The 22,161-nt window shown below is 34.7% G+C and overlaps 2 protein-coding genes across 3 annotated transcripts; one reads left to right on the plus strand and one right to left on the minus strand.

Moving 5' to 3' along the window:
• Positions 1 to 149: 149 nt before the first annotated feature.
• LOC109104627 (magnesium transporter MRS2 homolog, mitochondrial-like) lies at positions 150 to 8,103 on the minus strand. 2 transcript variants are annotated; one of them, XM_042740520.1, is made up of 12 exons: positions 7,822 to 8,103; positions 7,489 to 7,730; positions 7,340 to 7,413; positions 7,193 to 7,229; positions 6,447 to 6,559; positions 6,123 to 6,296; positions 4,962 to 5,092; positions 3,608 to 3,724; positions 3,280 to 3,432; positions 902 to 1,019; positions 645 to 758; positions 150 to 564 (listed from the first exon to the last, which is right to left on the minus strand). In XM_042740520.1, the coding sequence occupies exons 2-12, from the start codon at positions 7,655 to 7,657 to the stop codon at positions 493 to 495; spliced, it is 1,272 nt and encodes a 423-aa protein (XP_042596454.1). In that variant the 5' UTR covers positions 7,658 to 7,730; positions 7,822 to 8,103; the 3' UTR covers positions 150 to 492. The 2 variants fall into 2 exon arrangements, with proteins under 2 accessions (XP_042596454.1, XP_042596455.1); XM_042740521.1 differs by having other exon boundaries at positions 7,489 to 7,745.
• Positions 8,104 to 9,119: 1,016 nt separating this feature from the next.
• Positions 9,120 to 21,881, plus strand: LOC109104628 (cleft lip and palate transmembrane protein 1-like protein). The gene is made up of 17 exons (XM_042740522.1): positions 9,120 to 9,686; positions 9,781 to 9,875; positions 11,043 to 11,208; positions 15,381 to 15,502; positions 15,601 to 15,688; positions 15,781 to 15,898; positions 16,007 to 16,101; positions 16,199 to 16,283; positions 16,377 to 16,480; positions 16,587 to 16,631; positions 16,725 to 16,775; positions 16,940 to 17,022; positions 17,334 to 17,368; positions 17,504 to 17,559; positions 17,668 to 17,712; positions 18,887 to 19,002; positions 21,080 to 21,881. The coding sequence occupies exons 1-17, from the start codon at positions 9,375 to 9,377 to the stop codon at positions 21,162 to 21,164; spliced, it is 1,701 nt and encodes a 566-aa protein (XP_042596456.1). The 5' UTR covers positions 9,120 to 9,374; the 3' UTR covers positions 21,165 to 21,881.
• The last annotated feature ends 280 nt before the right edge of the window (positions 21,882 to 22,161 follow it).

A 22,161-nucleotide genomic window follows, 5' to 3' on the forward strand; every position in this document is an offset into this window, starting at 1 on the left:
TTAAAGAGCACTTTTCATGCAAATAGAGGTTCAACGTATTTTAATAAGAACTCAAAGTTTGAATAATGTATACACAAGTGCATTAGTACTCAAAAAAGATCAAATTTTTTATTCTATATGCCTAAAATAAAGAGCCCACAACAAATGAATGTTTTATCAAAGGTATGTATTCATAAACATGTTTTTAAGTGTAAGCAGGGAAATTGAGTTAGTGGTAATATAGATAATTTGGTCTTTACACTCAAAACGTATCTGATGTATTTCATTATGTCAATGATATTTACAACAATAAATACAGAGATTATTCCAAAACCTCAAGACAAATATCTCATAGCAAAATAAAAACTGTGTCTACATGATACACCTGAATACATAAATGTCAATTTTAAATTAGACTGAGGTGAGTGGGACATGATACTGAAAAATACAGTATGCATAAAAGATATGGAGAAGGAGGGAAAAAATATTTAAAAAGCAGCAGTCACTCTCCTGTCATCTAACTCCAGGTTTAATGTCTGTTGCTTTTAAGGTGCCAATTTGGTTTTTCCTCCAAACAGGGGGAATCTGTGAAAAGACAAAAAAAAAAGAAGTTACAATCATCATTATAATGGTACACATGGAGGAGTATTATGAGTGTTACGTACAGGAGGTGGAGAGCTGGGTTCTAAATGCCGTCCCAGAAAAGAGAGAAGTCTTCTCCAGATGAGTCCACTGCCCAGGAACATGAACCCTGTCACTAACCAGAACACACGCGGGTCCTACACACACACAAATCAATGAGGGTCAATAAACAACATGTACTCAAACAGACTGATAACACTGTACACAATGCTGGCTATAACAACTGAAGTAAACTGGTACACGGTAATAAAACAGTAAACTGTAGTAAAATGGTACCAACCTCTTCAAAAGAAGATTCTAAATTCATTCCAAAAGCCACACCCATCAGACCAAATAAAGAGAGCGAGAAGGTTCCCATGGTGAGCTGGAGGTTCAGTCGCATCATGACATTACGGTGGCTAAAGACAATTTAAAGCAACACAGCACTTGTGAACAGAGTGAAATTTTAACTTAATTAGTTTTCAATTATAGTTATCATTATATTTCCCCAGTTAATCACAGTACATTAAAGGGATGGGTCACCCCAAAACGAAAATTCTCATTAATTACTCTTCCTCATGTCTTTCCAAACCTGTAAGACCTCCGTTCATCTTCTGAAGACAAATAAAGGTATTTTTGATGAAATCTGAGAGATCTGTGACCCTGCATAGACAGCAATGCAACTGAAATGTTCCTAGACCCCGAAACATAGTAAGAACATCAGTAAAACAGCCCATGTGACATCAGGGTCACAGAGCTCTCAGATTTCATCAAAAACATCTTAGGCCCCATTTACACTAGTGTGTTTTTGTTATAAAACGGTGTTTTAAAATGAAAACGATCCTAGCGTACACCGGCGTTTTCACTGAGATTCAGAAACGATCTGTCTACACTACACAACCGAAACACATGTCACATGACCACTGATGCAGGTACAACCATAGATATGTATAGGTAGATTCCCTAATCCCTATTCCCTTTAAAAACTAAACCGCTGTTGTGTAAACGGTTATTTTTTACATGGTTACTTGAAAACGCCATCATTTTCAAAAGTCTCTGTTTTGGTCTGTTTACACTGAAACTCAACCCCGGAGTTTTCAAACTAAAACAGGGTCTGCAGCTTTTTCAAAAGTCTCCGTTTTCGAAGGTTTTGAAAATGCCAGAGTAGTGTAAACGACTGGCATAACCTTAGCGAAGGTCATGCGTTTAAAAACTAAACCGCTGTTGTGTAAACGGGCCTTAATTTGTCTTCTGAAGATGAATGAAGGTCTTATGGGTTTGGAACGACATGAGGGTGAGTAATTCATGACAATTGACTTTTTTGGGTGAACTATCCCTTAAAGATAATTATTTTGCAGCATTACAAGTTTTCTGAAATGTCGTGTTTAAATATGCAAACATTAAATTAAGTATGCACAAATAAAAATGTCCCAATTTTCATAAATTTCCAGAACAAAAATCTGAACACTGGATGAAACCTTGAAAAATTAGTTTTTCCATTTTGTTGACATTTAAAGGTGCACTAATAACAGCAAAATAACCAGCCAATCAGCAGTAAGGGGGAGTGTCTTGTAATGAAAGCGAGAAGAGAGTGCTCAATATGAGTGTACAGGACAGATATTAGCAGATTGACTATAGATAGAGAGAAAAAAAAAAAAAAAAAACAGGAAAATATCAGAGGAACAAAACATTAAAAAGAAGGGTTACGATCAGGCAAGAGGTATGACCCACGTAAATATCGGAGCAGTTTCCAGCAGTGGAGAGAACTCAAGGAGCAGGAAGGGCTTGAATCGGACGCTGAGGTTGCGTTGTTTCATTTTGATAGGCGAGTAAGGTTTATTTTGCATTATTTCACACAACTTATTTGTGTTGGTTTTTTTTTAATATGCTTGTATCATCTTCGCTTGTTTCCACGATCATCGTTATGCCACGTACGTGTGGGGCGGAGATATCAAAATAGGGCCGAGGTCCTTTTGGGGTATTGGCGTGTTTGTTTTGGTGCTTAATTCAAATGTCAACATTGGCAAAAATCGCTTAGTGCACCTTTAATGTTAATGGTTTTCACAGACAAGATTCAGGATATCTCTTTTAAATCACTTTAAATGAGAAACTGTTGTCACCAGATGAACAAACCTCTATACAACCTTCAGAATATAGATAGGAATAAATTTGTAAAGTCTGAGGTAAGTAAGTGCTACAAAAGTGGAGATTTCTGGCCCAGTGCGGGATAAAAACAAATTTTAATAAAATGGCCTTTAAAGATATGAATCGTAACTGAAATCAAGACACAAATAGATAAAGTGTAATAAATAACACTTAAATGTGCATTTTTTTATGTCTAAAAGAAGACAAGTTATGCAAGCAAAATTGCCTGAAATCTCAAAACTGACCAGCGCATGAAAAAACAACATTTTTGCCCGAAATGCTTTAAAAACAGACTGTAAATAACAGATGAAATTAAAAGTGACACCCATAACTTCTTAATTGTAAAACTTTTTACTTTTTTATGAAAAACAAAAGACAACTTTTCATTTCTGGGTGAACTGTTCCCTTGAGGCGTATGATCTGCATATAAATCTGTTCTTTCAGTTAAATAAAAAAAAATAATTACGTAATTTCAATCATGATTCAGTTGCCTTAGTGCAGTTAAAAGCATTATGTCTGCTGCCGGTACAGTACCTGTCCAGGTTAATGAAGATGACACTTTCAGAATCATCGATGAGGTCTTTCAGCTCTCGGGCTTTGTTTCCCAGCTCCTCTGCTTGCATGAAGTAATTCTCAAGCAGTAACTCCATCTCTTCAGCGTGATCTATACCCAGACTGCTCTCCTCACTGGCCCCATGTGAACATAAACGCATACAGACACACCAACAGAGATAAAAGATCCACACAGCAATGATCAGATATTTACACTGACATCAAGAATATTTGTGCATATATATATAAAAATGTGTTGCATTTTGAAACTTAATGGCTGTGAAGTTGGATTCTGTGATGTGACACCTACAACACTTGTGGGTCACTCCATTTGGTGAGACAGAGTTCATCTATCAGTTCATCCTCATCCAGGATCTTCAGCAGACTGTCTTTAAACACTTTAATGTCTGTCTCCAGCTCTGAAAGGCTGCAGGAAGAGAGAATGTTTTTACTCTCAAAAAAAAAAATTATCGATCAAAGCTCTGCATTTTCTGCCAGAATCATATTTTACCAGTCAGACTTATCTAGATCTGTCAGATAAAGACCTGCACAACATATTTCATATTTGTTTTGTGAGTGATTACCTCTGTTTATTGGTATCACACAACAAATAAAAATGAACTAAATTACTTTTTGTGGTGAAAAGCAATTATAAACCCACTGGATGGTATACCATTTGAATATAATGTTTTTTACATTTCAATATTATCAATACAATAGTAATTTCTAATTTTGTTTAATACTACTATGTAATAATAACAATTAAAAAAAAATTATGATTTTTTTTTTTTTTATATGATATAGTCATATTGAATGGGTCAAAAATAGCTGGAATGTGGCCTCTGACTCAAATGGAAAATGGTTACTTAAAGGGGTTTCAGTTGGTGTGTGTATATATATTACTTTCTATGCAGATGTATTCCCCTACAAAAAAACTCAAATCAGTCTAATATAATTAATCCTACTCAGAATTTTAAATGTATTTCTTCATATTGCAATACTATACCGTACATCACAGAAAAAAATAAAAATAAATAAAAAGCAATTTTTTTTTCAACAATGTGTAGCCCCAGTACAGTAATATCAAAAGATTGGTCAATATCAGGCACTTTTTATTAACACTAGTGATGGACAAAACTACATATTTTCAAAACTGACTAGTCAACTAAGACATGCTCTATAATTAGGTTTTAATAACACAAAATGATCAAAGACAGACTTCACAGCAAAGACAGACTCGTGACTTATGCCCTTTAATGGGAACATTGCTCACAGTAGGCAATTTGTAATTATACAGTACTTGAAATTTATTGTTAACTGCAATTTCTGGCAACTGCAATTAGGCTATTCTCCTTCAAAGCACAACCAAAAAAAAAAAAAAATAAATTTGATAAACACACTACTAAAAAAAACTTATCAGATGTTAGACGGCCGAGTCAACCATTCATAAGAAAAACAAAACAAAATCATTTAATAACTCTGGATAAGCTTCATACAGCAATTACCCTACAGTGATCCTTCATTAAGATTAGCTAATAAGAAAGTTAGGTTCTTAATGGTGCAGTTAAATGCCTCTTGCATTTGGGAACATAATGTTCTAAAAACAACAATATGGCTGGGGAAAGACTATTACTCCAGTTTTTTAATGAAGCTAATGAACTCACCTCTTGCTATTAAGCAGGAGCATATGGAGTTTGCTGCGGTCAGCAGAGAGGAGCTTTGGGTCGACCAACGATTCCAAACAATCCAGAACCTGAGGCTGAACTTCACTGAGCCGCATCTGCAGCACATTCACCTGTGCCAGAACATATGCTTACCCATATGCAACAACACATGCTTGCACATAAAAACATGGAAAAATAATGACATAGACGCAGAGAGACAAAAACATGGACAAAAATCAGACTGTGGTATGAATTAACAATTCCACACTACCCACTATGATCCCCAAATGTCAATAACTTAAAAAGTAATAAATACGTTTATGATGCACTTAAGGCTGCTTTAATTTTGAAAACAGTAATGTGGTGAAATATTATTTTATTCCTTCCTTTATTTATATATATATTTTTAAAATGCAATTTATTCCGGTGATGCCAAAATATAATTTTCAGCGGCCAATACTCCAATCTTTAGTGTCACATGATCCTTCAGAAATCATTCTAATATGCTGATTTGGTGCTCAAGTAACATTTCTTATTTTTACCAATATTAAAAACCGTTATGTTGCTTAATATTTTTGTGAAAACGGTGACATTCTATTAATGTGGTTTCAAATAAATGAACTTTCTTTCATCAAAGAAACATTGTAAGTGTCTTTACTGTCACTTTTGATCAATTTAATGCATCATTGCTTAAAAAAGTAATCATTTCTTTAGGGGAAAAAAAACAATTAACTGACACTTTGTATCAGTAGTGTATATGTTATTTTATTCATAATTATAAGTGTAATTTATAGTTCTCCCAAATGATTAATCGCATCCAAAATAAAAGTTTTTGTTTACATAATGTGTCTGTACTGTGTATATTTATTCTTTATATATAAATACACAAACATACAATACATATTTTGAAAATATTTACATATATATTTATATTCATATAATTTATTTTATATATAAATATATTTAATATACAAACATAAAAAAAAATTCTGAAATATATACATGCATGTGTGTGTGTTTATATATAAATAATTAATAAATATGCAAAGATCACACACATATATGTAAACAAACACCTTTATTTTGGATGTGATTAATCATCTGACAGCACTAGTAATTTATTAACAATCATTATGCATTCTATAATTGTTCTATGCTCACCCTGTGTTGCAGAATGGCTTCCAGAGCTCTGAACTCAAAGGGCAACGAGTAAGTAGCCAAATTTCCATCTCCTGCCAGCTGTGGCCCAAGTTCTAACACCAGCCATTTCTCCAGACCGAGACCACGGAAATCCAGCACCAGTAAACACTGTGGCGTCACCACAGCCTTGAGGGATCACGAAAAAATGTATTAATCAAATAAATCAATAAATTATCTCACAAAACCTTTAATAGGAAAATGTATTCAACTTCCAAATGCAAAGGAGTATTAAGTACAACACAAAGATGAACTATGTTTATGAAACAATCTATAACGTGTCCATACCTCCATTCGTATGATGATGGCATTGTTTCTAGCTGTAACACTTGTTAGGTGCTGGAATCTCAGATCTCTCGCCTGCAAACCAAGCTCCTGATACAACTCAGTCTTCTTCTTTTCTAAAAAAAACACACCATAAGACCCAGATCCATCAAGAAAAATCCAACAAAGTAAGTTTTCTTCATTAAATACATTGTCTTAATAAACAAAATTAAAAAAAAAAAATTCTTATAGAGTTACCTAAATGTCAAAGCGGATCAAAACAGATGACTGATATATAAAATTAATTTAAAAATACATTATTTACATACTGTACTTGAAGACTGAACAAACTTAAACAGTTTTGTTTTTCCTCAAACTACCTACATTTTTCCCAAAAGCATATTCAAAATGTATAATTGGCAAAGTAGAGGAATTACATAGTAAAGAATTTCTTAATAAAATTTAATAACAATTACTTTTTTTAAGAATAATACCTCCTCTTTTTTATAATAAGCATTAAGGGCTTTTTAAGCAACATTTCTGGTAGGAGTGTTGGTATATTTTGCAGTTTTTTTGTTAGTGAATATAGTATTTTCCATGCAGAATATAAAAGATCACAACTCCATAATCTTCTTTCTGTGTGTGTTAGACGACCACATCTTTTCAAGTTAGCTTAAAAATAAGCATAATTTCTTGAATCAAATTAAAAGGAGCTAAAATCGCACCTAAACACTTAACATACAGCAGGATATGAAAATCATTCAACTCACCAAATGAGGTCACATTCCCATCAGGCTCAAATCTCATCTGTTGAATGAGAGCGTGATTTAGTAAAGGTGAGTCAGTGACTTTATTGTAGACACAAACTGTGTATTTTGTAAACAAAAAGTTGTACAAGATGTAAGCGTTTGTCTTACCACAACAAACACTGGAGCCACACTAGACAGGGCTGCTTGTGATGCATCTGTGCCTCTTTGGCGACAGGAGAGGTCTGGAAACAGAAACAGATGTGTTATTTATGTAGTTTGAGCAGCCGAGATACAAACTAACCCAGTGCAGCACCTACAGTGTCCCTGAGCTCTCAGCAGCTCTGTGCTGTGATGTGATCGTCCACATGTTGAAGTAAGAGGGCGTCTGAAAGGTGATCTTGAGCTCTTCACACTTCTCCAAGTCCAGCATTTCATCGACACTTTCCTGAGACTCTCTCGACAGACAAACCTCAAACACGGCTCCATACTTGAAAACACTTGAGTTAAAAGTCCATGTTACCTCCAGGACACCTCGGTGAGGTTACTGCGCTTACTCAACCTGCATAAACACTCGCTGTCAAAACGACACACTTGTTTTGGTCTTGCACCCGTTTATGTTCCTATTTAGAAAGTTAAAGCAAAGCACATACCACAGCTCCGAGAGAATGAAACGTCCGGGTTTGATGTCTTTAACGTTAGCTGTCCTGCTAACTCACGCGCGCACGTTTAACTGTTAGCTCGTTATGTCTTCGGGATACGAACACATATGATAAATGCAGTAATAACATACTCCGTCACATAAGTCAGCGTGGTGCTGACTTTAACGACCAGCGGCTGAACGGCATGTTTTCGGAAACGGTTGATGACGTGCAGCACGCAGCCAGCACGCGCTCGCTGTGTCTCCGATGGTTGGCTGTGACGTCACTGAGCTGCTCGACCCTGCACGCTTTATCAAACTGACTTGAAAATAAATAAAAACATTGATACCACTGATCTATATTATAGATCAGATTTTGTATTATAGATCAGTGATTGATACCCTTTTTCAAAATCAACGTCATTCATTCATTCTTCTACTGTTGAAATTCCTCCATACCCGTAACCCTGAAAAATAAATAAATAAATAAATAAATATTTATATGTATTTAATTATGTATTTAACGATTTATTTATAGATTTAAACATTTTACACACAATTTTAATATGGATGAATGAATGAATGCATAAATAAATAAATACATATGTATCCATTTATTTATGTATTTAATTATTTAATGATGTATTTAACGATTTATTTATACATTTCAACATTTATTTAATTATTTATTTTTGAGTAATTTGGCCCTCCCTAAACTTCTGTTGTTAATATGTTGTCATAATTCTTGTATTTTTTTGGTTAAGAAACTCTGACTCATTTAATTTTGTTTGTAATAATGTAAACTATTTTTGAGCAGAATCTTTCATGCTATATTTTGTTAATAGTTATTTATTTAAATGTTTCCTTTATATTATATTATATTATATTATATTATATTATATTATATTATATATATCAAATTAAATTATAAAACAAACTTAATTTGTTTTCTACTAGTATTTATGTGTTACTTGAGAAATCTTTAAAAAGCTGCACGTGCATTTTAATTGACAAATTTTACTTTCAAATCTAATATATATGACCTTTAATATGATCTTTATAAACGTATTCTTTTAAATAAATATTAAACTTAAATTTTAAACTTAATAAATATATAGTTACTTGTGTATTTTGTTTGTGCAATAATTTATATTTGTCAGTTTTGGGAAAGGGAAAAAATCTGTGTCATTTGTAAATAAATAAATAAATACTGAGTGTCATTTTTGACATAACCACTGTAGATCATAGCGATGCTGCTTATGAGCATAAAAAGTCCCAAGCGCAGACTGTCATTGCGGCCTCAGGGTGGCGCTCGTCGCCTACATCCCACTCAAACCTGTCCACAGATACAGTCTTCTGAGGTGCTGGTCGTACATCTGATCGTACGGTTGCATATTCGAGAAATTAGATTAGTAAATTATTATCTCTGCTGCAGTGTTTATGCTCTGAAGGTTTCAGGCGTCCTGTTATCCAGTGAAACATCACCTCGCTGCTGCACTGATGCTTTAACGGCGCCTGGAATAAAGACACGGCATCATCTCTCATCCGCGCGCGCACAATGAATGAATGAACGAGGACAGTGATGCTGTGCTTTGCCAGCTAGTGGTAACGCATAACAGCTTTTGTTCTGTATTTGTACACTTACGTTACAAGAACGAACTTGACGTGGCGTTAAAGATGTTCCCGTCGTGCTATTCCAAACCCAAAAATGGGTCTCAATTCAAGATGTCTTATACTAAAGTGATTTTTGGGGTGTTGGTGGTGTACGTCCTCCATACGTGCTGGGCCATGTACGGCTTCATTCACACCAAACCCTGTGACAGCGCTAAAGGGGACAGCTGCGTTACATCGTACCTCACTGTCAAGCCTCGACTTCAGGTGAGAAGAGCTCGTTTCATTTAACAGACTTTGTCAAATATATCGTCTGTGGCTCGTTGCTTCTTAACGCTACAGTTACTGTATGTCTCAACAGCTCAGTATCTATTCCGCTCTGGACCCCGGTGATGAAACCGGATACAACCTACTGTTCAGAGTGGACAGATTTGACATTAACACCAAGTTTGAAAGGCAAGCTGACATTATGTGAGGCTCTGTGTGAAAAAGAAGTACACTTTAGCATGATTTTATTATAAAAGAATACTCATTACAGAAAAAAAATATAGGATGTACTTTAAAAAAAAAATATGAAAATGAATGAATGTAATTAGCTGAAGTGCTTTTTGACTGACTTCAATTTTGGAATTAAGTACATCATTTTAAGTACATTTCATAATCATTTTGTATGTCTCATTTAAGTATGTTCTAAATGTACTGACAAGCATTTATGTTAACATAAAATATACTTTAATGCCATTTTTATTGAAAGCTTTATGACATGGATTTAAATATGCAGTATTTGCACACTTAGACATTTGTAATGATGTTGCAATTTAGTACATTTTAAATATATTACGTAGGCTATATTTGCATGTGCTTTAGTATTTTGTCAACAGGTCAATAAGTGTACTTCTATCAATTACATCAAAAGATTATTAAAACAATGATCTAAAATGTACTTTAAAATAAAACTTATGACAGTATTGTAAAGTGCACTTTTTTAAAAGTGTACTTAAGTGTGTTGAGAAACATAGCCATACTATCTTTAAGTACACTTCAAATTTAATTTCACAATTATATATTATGTGCAGTTTTATATAAGTATATATATATATATATATATATATATATGTGTGTGTGTGTGTGTGTGTGTGTGTGGTGTGTGTGTGTGTGTGTGTGTACTTTAAGTGCACGTTCAGTACAAAAAAGCACACTTTTTCACAAGATTAGATTTGTTGCATGAGCAAGTTTAAATAATGTAGCATTAAAAAAATAAAGTATTAATGCTATTCTTAAACTGCTGTAGTTGTTCTGCTGTTGGTGAGACCATTCCTACATTGTATAATAATTTAATAACATTCAGAATTTTTAAAGTGTTGCTTAAGGGAAAATATTTACCAAGTGATACCATCACTATTCATCACAGGTTATTTTTAGGGCTATATGACAATTTATTTTACCATTTACATTTCACAGAAAGTGCACTATAGATCAGAAACATATAGTGAAAACTGACAAGCTTGAAAAACATCCTTTAATGTGGTTTTGACCAATTTTATTTTATGCGAATACTGAAAGTGCAGTTTTGTTTTGTTTGGTCATGTTTAATTCATCTAGAATACTGTGTTGTGATTAAAGGAAGGTGAGTGTCGCTGTTCCTGAGATGACCCATAACAATGGGACAGTCCATGCCATAGTGTTTGTGCACAAGAGTGGAGTTTTGCCTTGGAAAGACAGTAGACATGTGCGGCTTGTGGCCCGTCTCACCTCTCAAATGGTCCCTCTTCAGTCTGGCAACCGTGAGGTATTGTGGCCGTTTATTAGTGCCAGTCTATTACCCAATTGAAAAAGAAGTACACTTTAGCGTACTTTAAAAAGAATACTTATTATGGAAATAATGTACTTAAAGAATAGACTTAAATGCAGATTGAAAAGCATTTCTTCAGACACGTAAATATGTTATGTGTGATTAAATGACAAAATACTATAGTTTAAATATATAGTAAATGCAATTAGTTAAACATCAGCTGAACATTAGTTGTTGTTTTTTGACCCACTTAAGTAGAACTAAAGTATATCTTTATATGTATTTCACAATTAAATATGTTGTCTTTAAAACTAAAATATACTTAAATGCAGTGGTGGAAATGGACAAAATTCACCCGGGGGGGGTGGGGGGGGGGCACTTGTGCTACTACTTAAAAAAAAAAATAAATAAATTAGGAATACCTTTTGATCAATGACAGAAATTAACCTTCCTTTTATAAGGTGATATCTGACTCCTTAAAGGGGTCATATGATGTTGCTAAAAAGAACATTATTTTGTGTATTTGGTGTAATAAAATTTGTTTATGCAGTTTAAGGTTCAAAAAACACATTATTTTCCACATATTGTACATTATTGTTTCTACTCTATGCCCCGCCTTTCTGAAACGCGTCTATTTTTTACAAAGCTCATCGTTCTGAAAAGCAAGGTGTGCTCTGATTGGCCAGCTATCCAGTGCGTTGTGATTGGCCGAATGCCTCAAGCCATTGCATTTTCATCCAGTGGGGACATAATTATGGATTATAATGACTTATAGTGTGTTTTTACGCATTGCATTGCATCGCGCCGTGTAAACAAAACCATGTCTGCATTTGTGATCGGAGAAATGACAAACAACAAGCGCTACTCTACACCAGCGGTTCTCAATTCCAGTCCTCGCCCCCCAGCACTGCATATTTTTCATGTCCCTACACGCTCTCAGTTTGTTTACCTGGGTACTAATAGATCTCAGATTCCGCCTTTATGTCAGGGTGTCCCTCAGGGGTCAGTTTTGGCACCTGTTCTATTTAGTATTTACATGCTTCGACTTCGGAACACAATTTAAGATATTTTGGATGAAAACCGGGAGGCCTGTGACTGTCCCATAGACTGCCAAGTAAATTCCCCCACTCCCTGAGCAGGGGAAATCTCTTGAAGTTTACCCCACTTCAGAACATTCATTCACGGATTTGCGCTGCGCAACGTCTTCACACACGGACAAGTGTGACATCATATACCTCTGTAAATAAATACAATTTAAATTCATGTCTCGCTCACTTCAGTGCACTTTAAATGGAACATATACATTTGCTTCGAACTGGAATTATGGCGGAATATCCTGTGATGTCCACTTCGCAGGGCACTTACGTTCGAATAGAACAAACATCTGAAGCGATAAGAGAAACACACAAAATGTGCAGAGTGGGGGGCGCAAGAACTGGAATTGAGAACGGCTACTCTACACTGCTCAGAACTTGAGTTTGTGTCATCAGTGGCAAATCCTTTACATACAGTGGTGTGAAAAAGTGTTGGCCCCCTTCCTGATTTCTTATTTTTTTTTGCATGTTTGTCACACTTTGATGTTTCAGATCATTAAACAAATTTAAATATTATTAAAAGATAACACAAGTGAACACAATATGCAGTTTTTAAATGAAGGTTTTTATTATTAAGGGAAAACAAAATCCAAAACTACATGGCCCTGTGTGAAAAAGTGTTTGCCCCCTAAACCTAATAACTGGTTGGGCCACTCTTAGCAGCAACAACTGCAATCAAGCGTTTGTAATAACTTGCAATGAGTCTGTTACAGCGCTGTGGAGCAATTTTGGTCCACTCATCTATGCAGAATTGTTATATTTCAGCCACACTGGAGGGTTTTCGAGCGTGAACCGCCTTTTTAAGGTCATGCCACAGCATCTCAATAGGATTCAGTTCACTCCAAAGTCTTCATTTTGTTTTTCTCCAGCCATTCAGAGTTGGACTTGCTGGTTTGTTTTGGATCATTGTCCTGCTGCAGAACCCAAGTTCGCTTCATCTTGAGGTCACGAACAGATTTTAACCTTAAATTTAAAAAGGTTAATTTAATTTAAAACCTTAATTTAAAAACTGCATGTTGTGTTTACTTGTGTTATCTTTGACTAATATATAAATTTGTTTGATGATCTGAAACATTAAAGTGTGACAAACATGCAAAAAAAATAAGAAATCAGGAAGGGGGCCAACACTTTTTCACATCACTGTATGTAAACGTACCAACAGACTGTGTGTCAGAAGCACCGGCATTGTAGTCTTCTCTCCCGGGTTCAGAAAATAGTCCTCCATAAAATGCGCTGCACACATCTGAATATTTGGGTTGAACTGTTCTGGAACAGTGTTGTAAATACAACTTAACCACTGATTTCTAGTTGTTTCCTCTTTTGGAAGGCCAAACAAAGTATTTTCATTTTCACAACTAAACAGCATCTCCACGACATGGTGCAGACGGCAACAGCAAGAATCAAAGTTACGCCTTCTTTCTTTGCATGAACATTTGTAGGGCCCTATTAAATCCATTTTATTTTTTCCTAAATTCCATTTTTTTCCGTTTAAATTTTTCTGGATTCTGTTTTTTTCCGTTTTCATTTTTCTCGACTCCTTTTTAATAGTTAAATTAATCAAAAAGCATGTCTAATTAATTAAAATAATGAAACTTATACATTTCCACATCAATTTATTAAAAGTTTAAGAAAAAATTACATGTTTAGGGACCTATTAAATGTAAAAAAAAATTCCCACCGTATTTTTTATTGTTACCAAATTCTGTGTTTTAGTATTTCTAATTATTTGAATGCATAAAACAACTTAATTTATTAATTTTTTTTTTTCTTAAAGTAGCCTTATGAATTTTTTCCCCCCTCAGAAATTCTGTGATGTGTATTTGCATTTTTCTGGTTATCAAAGAAGGCATAAAACATTAATTTAATTTATCTTCATATTACTGAAAATTAAGCAAACTTTATTTTTTGGCAAACAAAGGGGATTTACTATTAAAATTAAAACATGGAAGAAATGTTGTGTAAATATTCCTTAAAATATAATGTTTGTTTCGTTTTAGTAGTAGTAGTAGTAGTCGTAGTAGTAGGCTATGTACATTCTACTGAAAAATAGTTATAGGCCCACTGTCTTCAAATCAGACAGGACTTTTATTTTGACGCGTTGCTGTGAATATCTTTACAGTTCTGTGTATGTGATATGACGCTAGTTTTACTCAAAACAAATGGTAAAATGCTCATGAAGTGACTCTCAGAGCAGTTCTAAAGATGTTGTTCATGTGTTTACGTCCTCATTTAGTGAGACAGCAGACGCTGAAATCACCGCAAGCATCACGCTTGCTTCAGTATGTGTGTAGTAAATTAAACCGCGCGTCTGCGCCATTCATTAACAGAGACACGCAGAACATGCAGGATTCATATTTAAATCGACGTGTGAGACTTAATTTTTACAGATACTACTCCATATCGCGATTTGATTTAAGTGTAATGACCTACTTTTGATTAATTCATTCAAAATTTGACAAATTCCGTGACATTACGCGTTAAACTGTGAATTCTGTTTTTATGACTGGATTTCGCGATTCCGTCCACGTTTTCTGCATCGCGGAAATCATAGGGCCCTACATTTGGGCGGTGTTATGCAAATCTTCCCACATTGTGACGTAAACGTGGGGGCGTGTTAGAATGAGCCGTTTAGGGGGGTGTGGTTGACTCTTAACTTTTATAAAGAATATCTCTTTGGGTTTGAGACTTTAGTCTTTGCAACTTTACAGATCTTCTTTATGCACCAAGAGCTTGTAACACTCCAAAGAGAAAGGAAAAATTTAAATCGCATCATATGACCCCTTGAAAGGTTTTTTTTAATGTCATCTTTTGTGCAAAAATTTTAGATTTATAAACTTTTATCAAAAATTTTAATTAAACAAATTTTATTAAAATAATAACATTTTAAATTAAAAATAAAACTACTTTTAATTCGCCCTGCTTAAGAGGTTATACATTACAATAATATTACGTTATCATTAGTCCATGCAAACATTTATTACATGAATATATTCTCTATTTCAAATCAGCTCTTGCAAATGCATTATGATAGATGTAAACAACTTCCTGTAAATGTGGATCTTTCACTGTGTAAAGGCACCAGAAGAGCAGCAGATTGTTTTTTACTGGAGATCACGACTTACCTTGAATGTAATGAATGAGGATTTCACCTTCAACAGCGCTGCGGTGCCCAGCGACCTTCGCCGCTATATGAAAATGTGAGTTATTATCTGAAACCTAGATGACATGTATCTGTGTCTAATATCGTTTCTAGACATCCAACACTTTTTGTTTCACTGTCATTTTATTTTCTCAGAGTTGAAGATGGGAAAAAGGAAAAAAAGAAATTGTATCTGCCACTGCTACTGGTTGATGAACTAAGAAGCCGGTTAAATGACTTAATTGTATGTAAAAACTGTTCAAATGACAGTTTTGAGATTTTATCCAAAATATGAGTTTGATTTATGAATGCACTTTGGCATGTTCAATTGCACAGGAGATGGACAGCACCACAAAAGCAGTCCCTCTGACAATATCATATGACACCATTACCTTACGCAAGTTCAGAATATGGATCCACATACAAGCTGTTATATACTCACTCAAACATTTTGGTGAGTGGCATACAATCATAAATTATAAATCACTCGATAACTAGATTCTCAGGTTTAATATTGCATTCCATATTAATCATAAGGATGTTTTTCTACTTTATCTCACAGGATTTTCGGAGCAGAATCTTGATGAAATTAAAGCCGTGCTTGTTGAGAGTGGGCTGCATGTCTTGGCTTTGTCCATTCTAGTACCTGCATTCCATGTAAAAATGCTTATTTTTATTAATCTGTTTATTATGTGTATATCTTACCAATAATACATAAAGACCTTACCATCAGTTGATGATTTTGTTTTTGCAGCTATCATTTGAAATCTTTGCCTTCAAGAATGACATACGGTTCTGGCGAGAAAAGAAGAGTTTAGCTGGCATTTCTAGAAGATCTGGTACTGAATCTTCATACCTAGACCTGCTGTATGTCAGTGGTGCCAAAATAATTTGTCACAGCTGGGAAAAATTGTGTTTCTCTGTTTCTGCAGTTGTGTGGAGATGTTTCAGCACCATCGTAATATTCCTCCATCTACTAGAAGAACAATCCAGCTGGCTGATTCTACTTCCCACTGGGATCTCAGCTCTAATTGAGGTATAAAAATAGATAGAATGTGCTCATTTTGGACTGCTGGCATTTATTTCTGTTTAAACCAAATGAACTGAATATGAATCTTCCTCTACTGTTGTTGAATTTGTAGTTATGGAAAGTGAAAAAGATCTTAGCGCTTTCACCCAAATTTCATGTAAGTGTTTATCACTTATACTCAGTAAGCACAGTATGGTCTTATTGAGGAATATGTTACACGTCTTACTCATTCTAAGTTGTTTTTCTTGAAGATGAACGAATGGATGATTTCGAGCGAGCAACGGAAGACTATGATTCTAAGGTATGAGTGAGTTCTTTTTTAAACCATTTTATTTTGCTCATTGATGGATCATTTTGTTCTGTATAACCCCTTTTTCCTCCAGTTCCTGTATTCATCTTATTCTATGACACTATTGATCAAACTGATTAAGTCTATTTACATGGACATTCTCTTTACTTGCACAGGCCATGAAGTTCTTGTCATATCTGATGTATCCATTGTGTATCAGTGGGGCCATATACTCATACCTATATCTTAAAAATAAAAGGTAACATTTTTCAAAAATTAACTATTATCACATTACACATTCATTTATTATTATTATTATTTAAAATACAGTGGGTTCAGAAAGTTTGTGAACCCTTGAGAGTCTTGTGTAAATTTGACCTACATTGAGGCTGGATCTACCTGCAACTACATAAATACAAATTCATAACTCAAATAACTTATCTGTTTATATATGTTCATATTTATACAGAAAATTCACAAAAAGGGTTCACAAATGTTAATGCCACTGCATTTTTTTAATATATATAAATACACGTATTTATGTTTCATTATGCTGTCTACTCTCAATAGTTGGTACTCTTGGATAACCAATGGCCTTATTAGTGGTAAGAGCTTTAATAAAAAAAAAAAAAAAGTATTACAGAATTATTAAATGTATATAAGAGTTGTTAATGCACACTGTATTACTCTCTGTACAAAAGAATGAAAAATAATAGTTCATCTTCTTTTTAAACATCAAGGTGTTTATGCATTTGGATTTCTGTCAATGGTTCCTCAGTTGTTCATCAATTATAAGGTTTGTTTATAGACCAGTCGTAAAATACAGTTCAACTACAGTTATCTTTTTTTTCAGTACTGTTTACTCTAAATGTTCCTTAATTGTGTCTTTTGCTTTTCTCCACAGTTAAAATCAGTGGCTCATCTGCAGGTGTCCATCTTTATGTATAAGGTACACTGCAGTTTAATGAGAAATCAATTTTCATTTTATGAAACTTTCAAGAACTCACAACTTTTTTCCTAGTCCAAAAAGACCATTAAATCTAAGTGACCTTTCACTTAGAATACATTTGTGACCCTGGACCACAAAACCATTCTTAAAGGGATACTCCACCCCAAAATGAAAATTTTGTCATTAATCACTTACCTCCATATCGTTCAAAACCCGTAAAAGCTTTGTTCGTCTTCGGAACACAATTTAAGATATTTTGGATGAAATCCAGGAGCCCTGTGACTGTCCCATAGACTGCCAAGTAAATAACAGTGTCATGGTACAGAAAAGTATGAAAGACATCGTCAGAATACTCCATCTGCCATCAGTGGTTCAACCGTAATGTTATGAAGCGACGAGAATAATTTTTGTAAGCGAAGAAAACAAAAATAACTACTTTATTCAACAATTCCTTTGTCAACAGTCTCCTCTGTGTCTCTCCATATCACCGTATGCTGTGTTTGCTCTTCTGTATCATCTGCGGCACAAGGATGCGTTTGTGTGTGTTTAGCATTGATTTGAAAGAAAACAGTGCATCCTTGTGGCGCGGCTGATACAGAAGTCACATTTTTGCATTCCACTGTGCTGCTTTTCCATTATATTTATGTGTTAACTTGAGCTTGACAGACCTCGTTGGCCAGTATTCCCGCGTATTGCATCTTTTTTATTTTTTGCAAGTCACATTTTTTGTCTATTCCACTCCCCCGCCACTCACAAATATGCAAAACTGTGTTCTGTGTGAAAGGCCTCTAAACTATTTAAACTTCTAGATACTGTAAATACATTAACACATGAGCACCTATATTCACACATCAGCAAAACCTTTTTATTGTTCAGAACTTGCCCACACAATCACAGTAAGATAACGAAGAGGAAGTATTATTAATAATATGAACTGAACTTTTAAATGCGTGAGTAGTCATCAGACTGGTTCTCAGCTGTGTGTAGCACCTACACCTCTGCATATCCTTTAGAAGGATCTTAACGGTAGGGCTAAAGCTCATTTTTAGTTTGGTAACTGATCATTTAGTTCATTGTCCATAAACTAAGACGACTTTATAACCTTTCCAAAATAAATGTACAAAAATGTTTTATCAGAGTAGAGTCACAATGCTGGTTTGCCTTTGCTTCTCAGGGCTTGAACACATTCATCAGCGATGTGTTCAGTGGAATAATAACCACTCCTGGACCCCATCAGTTGGCGTGCTTCAGAGATGATGTGGTCTTCCTCATCTACCTCTATCAGCGCAGGTGGGGAAAACATACAGTTGGTGCATATGGAGTGGAAAAGTCATTTACCCCATTTGTCCTCATAAACCATATATACGGTGGCCAAGAGAGCTCAACGTGCTGCAACATATGCAAGAGGAAAAAAGCACCAACAAATTATGGAAACATCATCAGTTTGACAACACATGTACTGCAAATACTTACAGCACAATCAAATACAGAAACGTGCTGCAAATACTCGCAACACAGTCAACTACAGAAAGTTCTGCAAATATTCGCAACACAACCAAATATGAAAATGTGCTAAAAAAACATAAATGAGCTACAAATACTCACAACACAACAAAATACAGAAATGTGCTGCAAATACTCACAGCACAATCATACAGAAACGCGCTGCAAATACTCGCAACACAAACAAATTTGGTTGTTGCGTGTATTTGCAGCAAGTTTCTGTATTTGATTGTGTTATGAGTATTTGCAGTGCATTTCTGTATTTGATTGTTGTGTTGTGAGTATTTGCAGTGCATTTCTGTATTTGATTGTTGTGTTGTGAGTATTTGCAGTGCGTTTCTGTATTTGATTGTTGTGTTGTGAGTATTTGTAGCTCATTTCTGTATTTTGTTGTGTTGTGAATATTTGCAGCGCGTTTATGTTTTCGCAGCACATTTTCATATTTGGTTGTGTTGCAAAAATTTGCAGAACGTTTCTGTATTTGATTGTGTTGTGAGTATCTGCAGTGCGTTTCTGTATGTGGTTGTGTTGTGAGTATTTACAGTGCGTTTCTGTATTTGGTTGTGTTGTGAGTATTTACAGTGTTTGTGTACAGTGCGTTTTCTGTATTATTTGGTTGTTGTGGAGTATTTGCAGCACATTTCTGTATTTTGTTGTGTTGTGAATATTTGCAGCGCGTTTATGTTTTCGCAGCACATTTATTTTTTGCATATTGCATTGGTTGTGTTGCAAAAATTTGCAGAACGTTTCTGTATTTGATTGTGTTGTGAGTATTTGCAGCACATTTCTGTATTTTGTTGTGTTGTGAGTATTTGTAGCACGTTTATGTTTTTGTAGCGCATTTTCATATTTGGTTGTGTTGAGAATATTTGCAGAACTTTCTGTAGTTGACTGTTGCGAGTATTTGCAGCACGTTTCTGTATTTGATTGTCGTGTTGCGAGTATTTGCAGTGCATTTCTGCAATTTATTGTGTTGTAAGTATTTGCAGGGCATTTCTGTATTTGATTGTGTTGTATTTGTATTGCATTTTTGTATTTGATTATTGTGTTGCAAGTATTTCCAGTGTTTTTATATTTGGTTGTGTTGTGAGTATTTGCAGTGCATTTATGTCTTTGCATCGCATTTTCGTATTTGGTTGTATTGCGAATATTTGCAGAGCGTTTCTGTATTTGATTGTGTTGTGAGTATTTGCAGTGCATTTCTGTATTTGATTGTTGTGTTGTGAGTATTTGCAGTGTGTTTATGTTTTGCAGTGCATTTTCATATTTGGTTGTGTTGTGAATATTTCGCAGCATGTTTCTGTATTTTCAGCACATTTCTGTATTTGCAGCACGTTCCTGTATTTGGATATGTTGTGAGTATTTGCAGTGCGTTTATATTTTTGTTTGGGTTGTGAGTATTTGCAACACATTTTCATTTTTGGATGTGTTGCGAGTATTTGCAGTGCATTTCTGTAATTTATTGTGTCGTATTTGCAGCATGTTTCTGTATTTGGTTGTGTTGCGAGTTTTTTCAGCCGGTTCATGTTTTTGTATCGCATTTTCATATTTTTATCATATTTGCAGTATGTTTTGTCAAACAGCTGTTTTCAAAATTTGCTAGTGTTTGTTTCTATTTGCATGTTTTTTTTTTTTTCATTTGCAGTAAGTTGAGCTCTCTTGGCCACCGTAAATATATACCAGAACATGCACATATTACATAAATGTATATAATTTATACACAAACCTGACTGTACTGTAAATTACCAGTAGCTTTTAGTTTTACAAACTACAGTTACAGAGTAGTTTCCCATTCCTTGTTGAGAGCACAATAATTAGTCGGATTAGTTGGAATGGCTCAAATGTTGTTCATTTCTGTCTTCAGGATTTACCCAGTGAGCAAGTCCAGGTCACGTGATTACGGTGCGTCACACAGGAAGAAACCCAAAGGAAAGCCACATGAAGACTAACCTTCCACGGCTTTCTCTGACAGCTTGCGCTCTCCATATGCATGCAATACAGGAGAAACGCTCCAAAAATTGAAGAAGGGCATTACAGTCACTGAAAGTTCTCTTTGTTTATCCTTGTAATGAGCCTGCCTCCTGCTGTCTGCTGCGAAATCCGACAGAGCTACACTTACAGTACACTCATTTCTACTTGAACAAGCCAGACCTGAAGAGATTAGCAGCGCACACCTGCTTTAGACTAAATCCGTGTGTAATATTCACTCAGGCCGATCCAACCAACAATTAGAAAGCGATGTAAGCTCTGAAGGAAACTACAGCAACACCCACCTGTGCTTTTATAACCTTTGAAAGAATGACTGCAATGGCAATACGTATGATTACTGCATCTACACTACTGTTTTCAAACATTCAGAAAAATAGTTGTTTTGAACGCAAAAGAACTTTGGAAACACATTTTGAGTTAGCTGCTTTGCATTTATCTTGGTTTTGCATTTGATACAACAGGAAATGAATTTGAGAATTTGCTCAAATAGCAAGCTTTAGTACAGTATTTATTCCGAATGTTTTAAGAATATTATTTTGTCATGTGCATTACCTGGTCTTGTTTATTATGAAAGTATAATTTTCCATGAAAAAAAATGTCAAATACATGTCTGTTTGACTATATCTAGGATTCATTTGTCTTCTAAAACATGTTTTAATTAAAGTTGGACAATATAATTCTTTTCTTCTGGCTTTTTCACCTTGTTGCCATTAAACAAAACCTGAAAAAACTTTCTAGTTTAACTGTAGACTCAGGTATGGCTTCTGATTCTCTTGCTTGAATTGCTTTCATATATTTTGGATTGTTTGCATGCTTCCATGTTGATTGTTTGTAATCTAGTTTGAAACAGCAGCTCTCTAATATGGTTGATAGAAAATTTAGGTGCTATTTTTAAACAGTGTTGCGATTTACACACACATATTTTCATTACTTATGTAATAGAAATTGTGTGTGTGT

This window comes from Cyprinus carpio, chromosome B16 (assembly GCF_018340385.1).
Source record: "Cyprinus carpio isolate SPL01 chromosome B16, ASM1834038v1, whole genome shotgun sequence".
Taxonomy (NCBI): domain Eukaryota; kingdom Metazoa; phylum Chordata; class Actinopteri; order Cypriniformes; family Cyprinidae; genus Cyprinus; species Cyprinus carpio.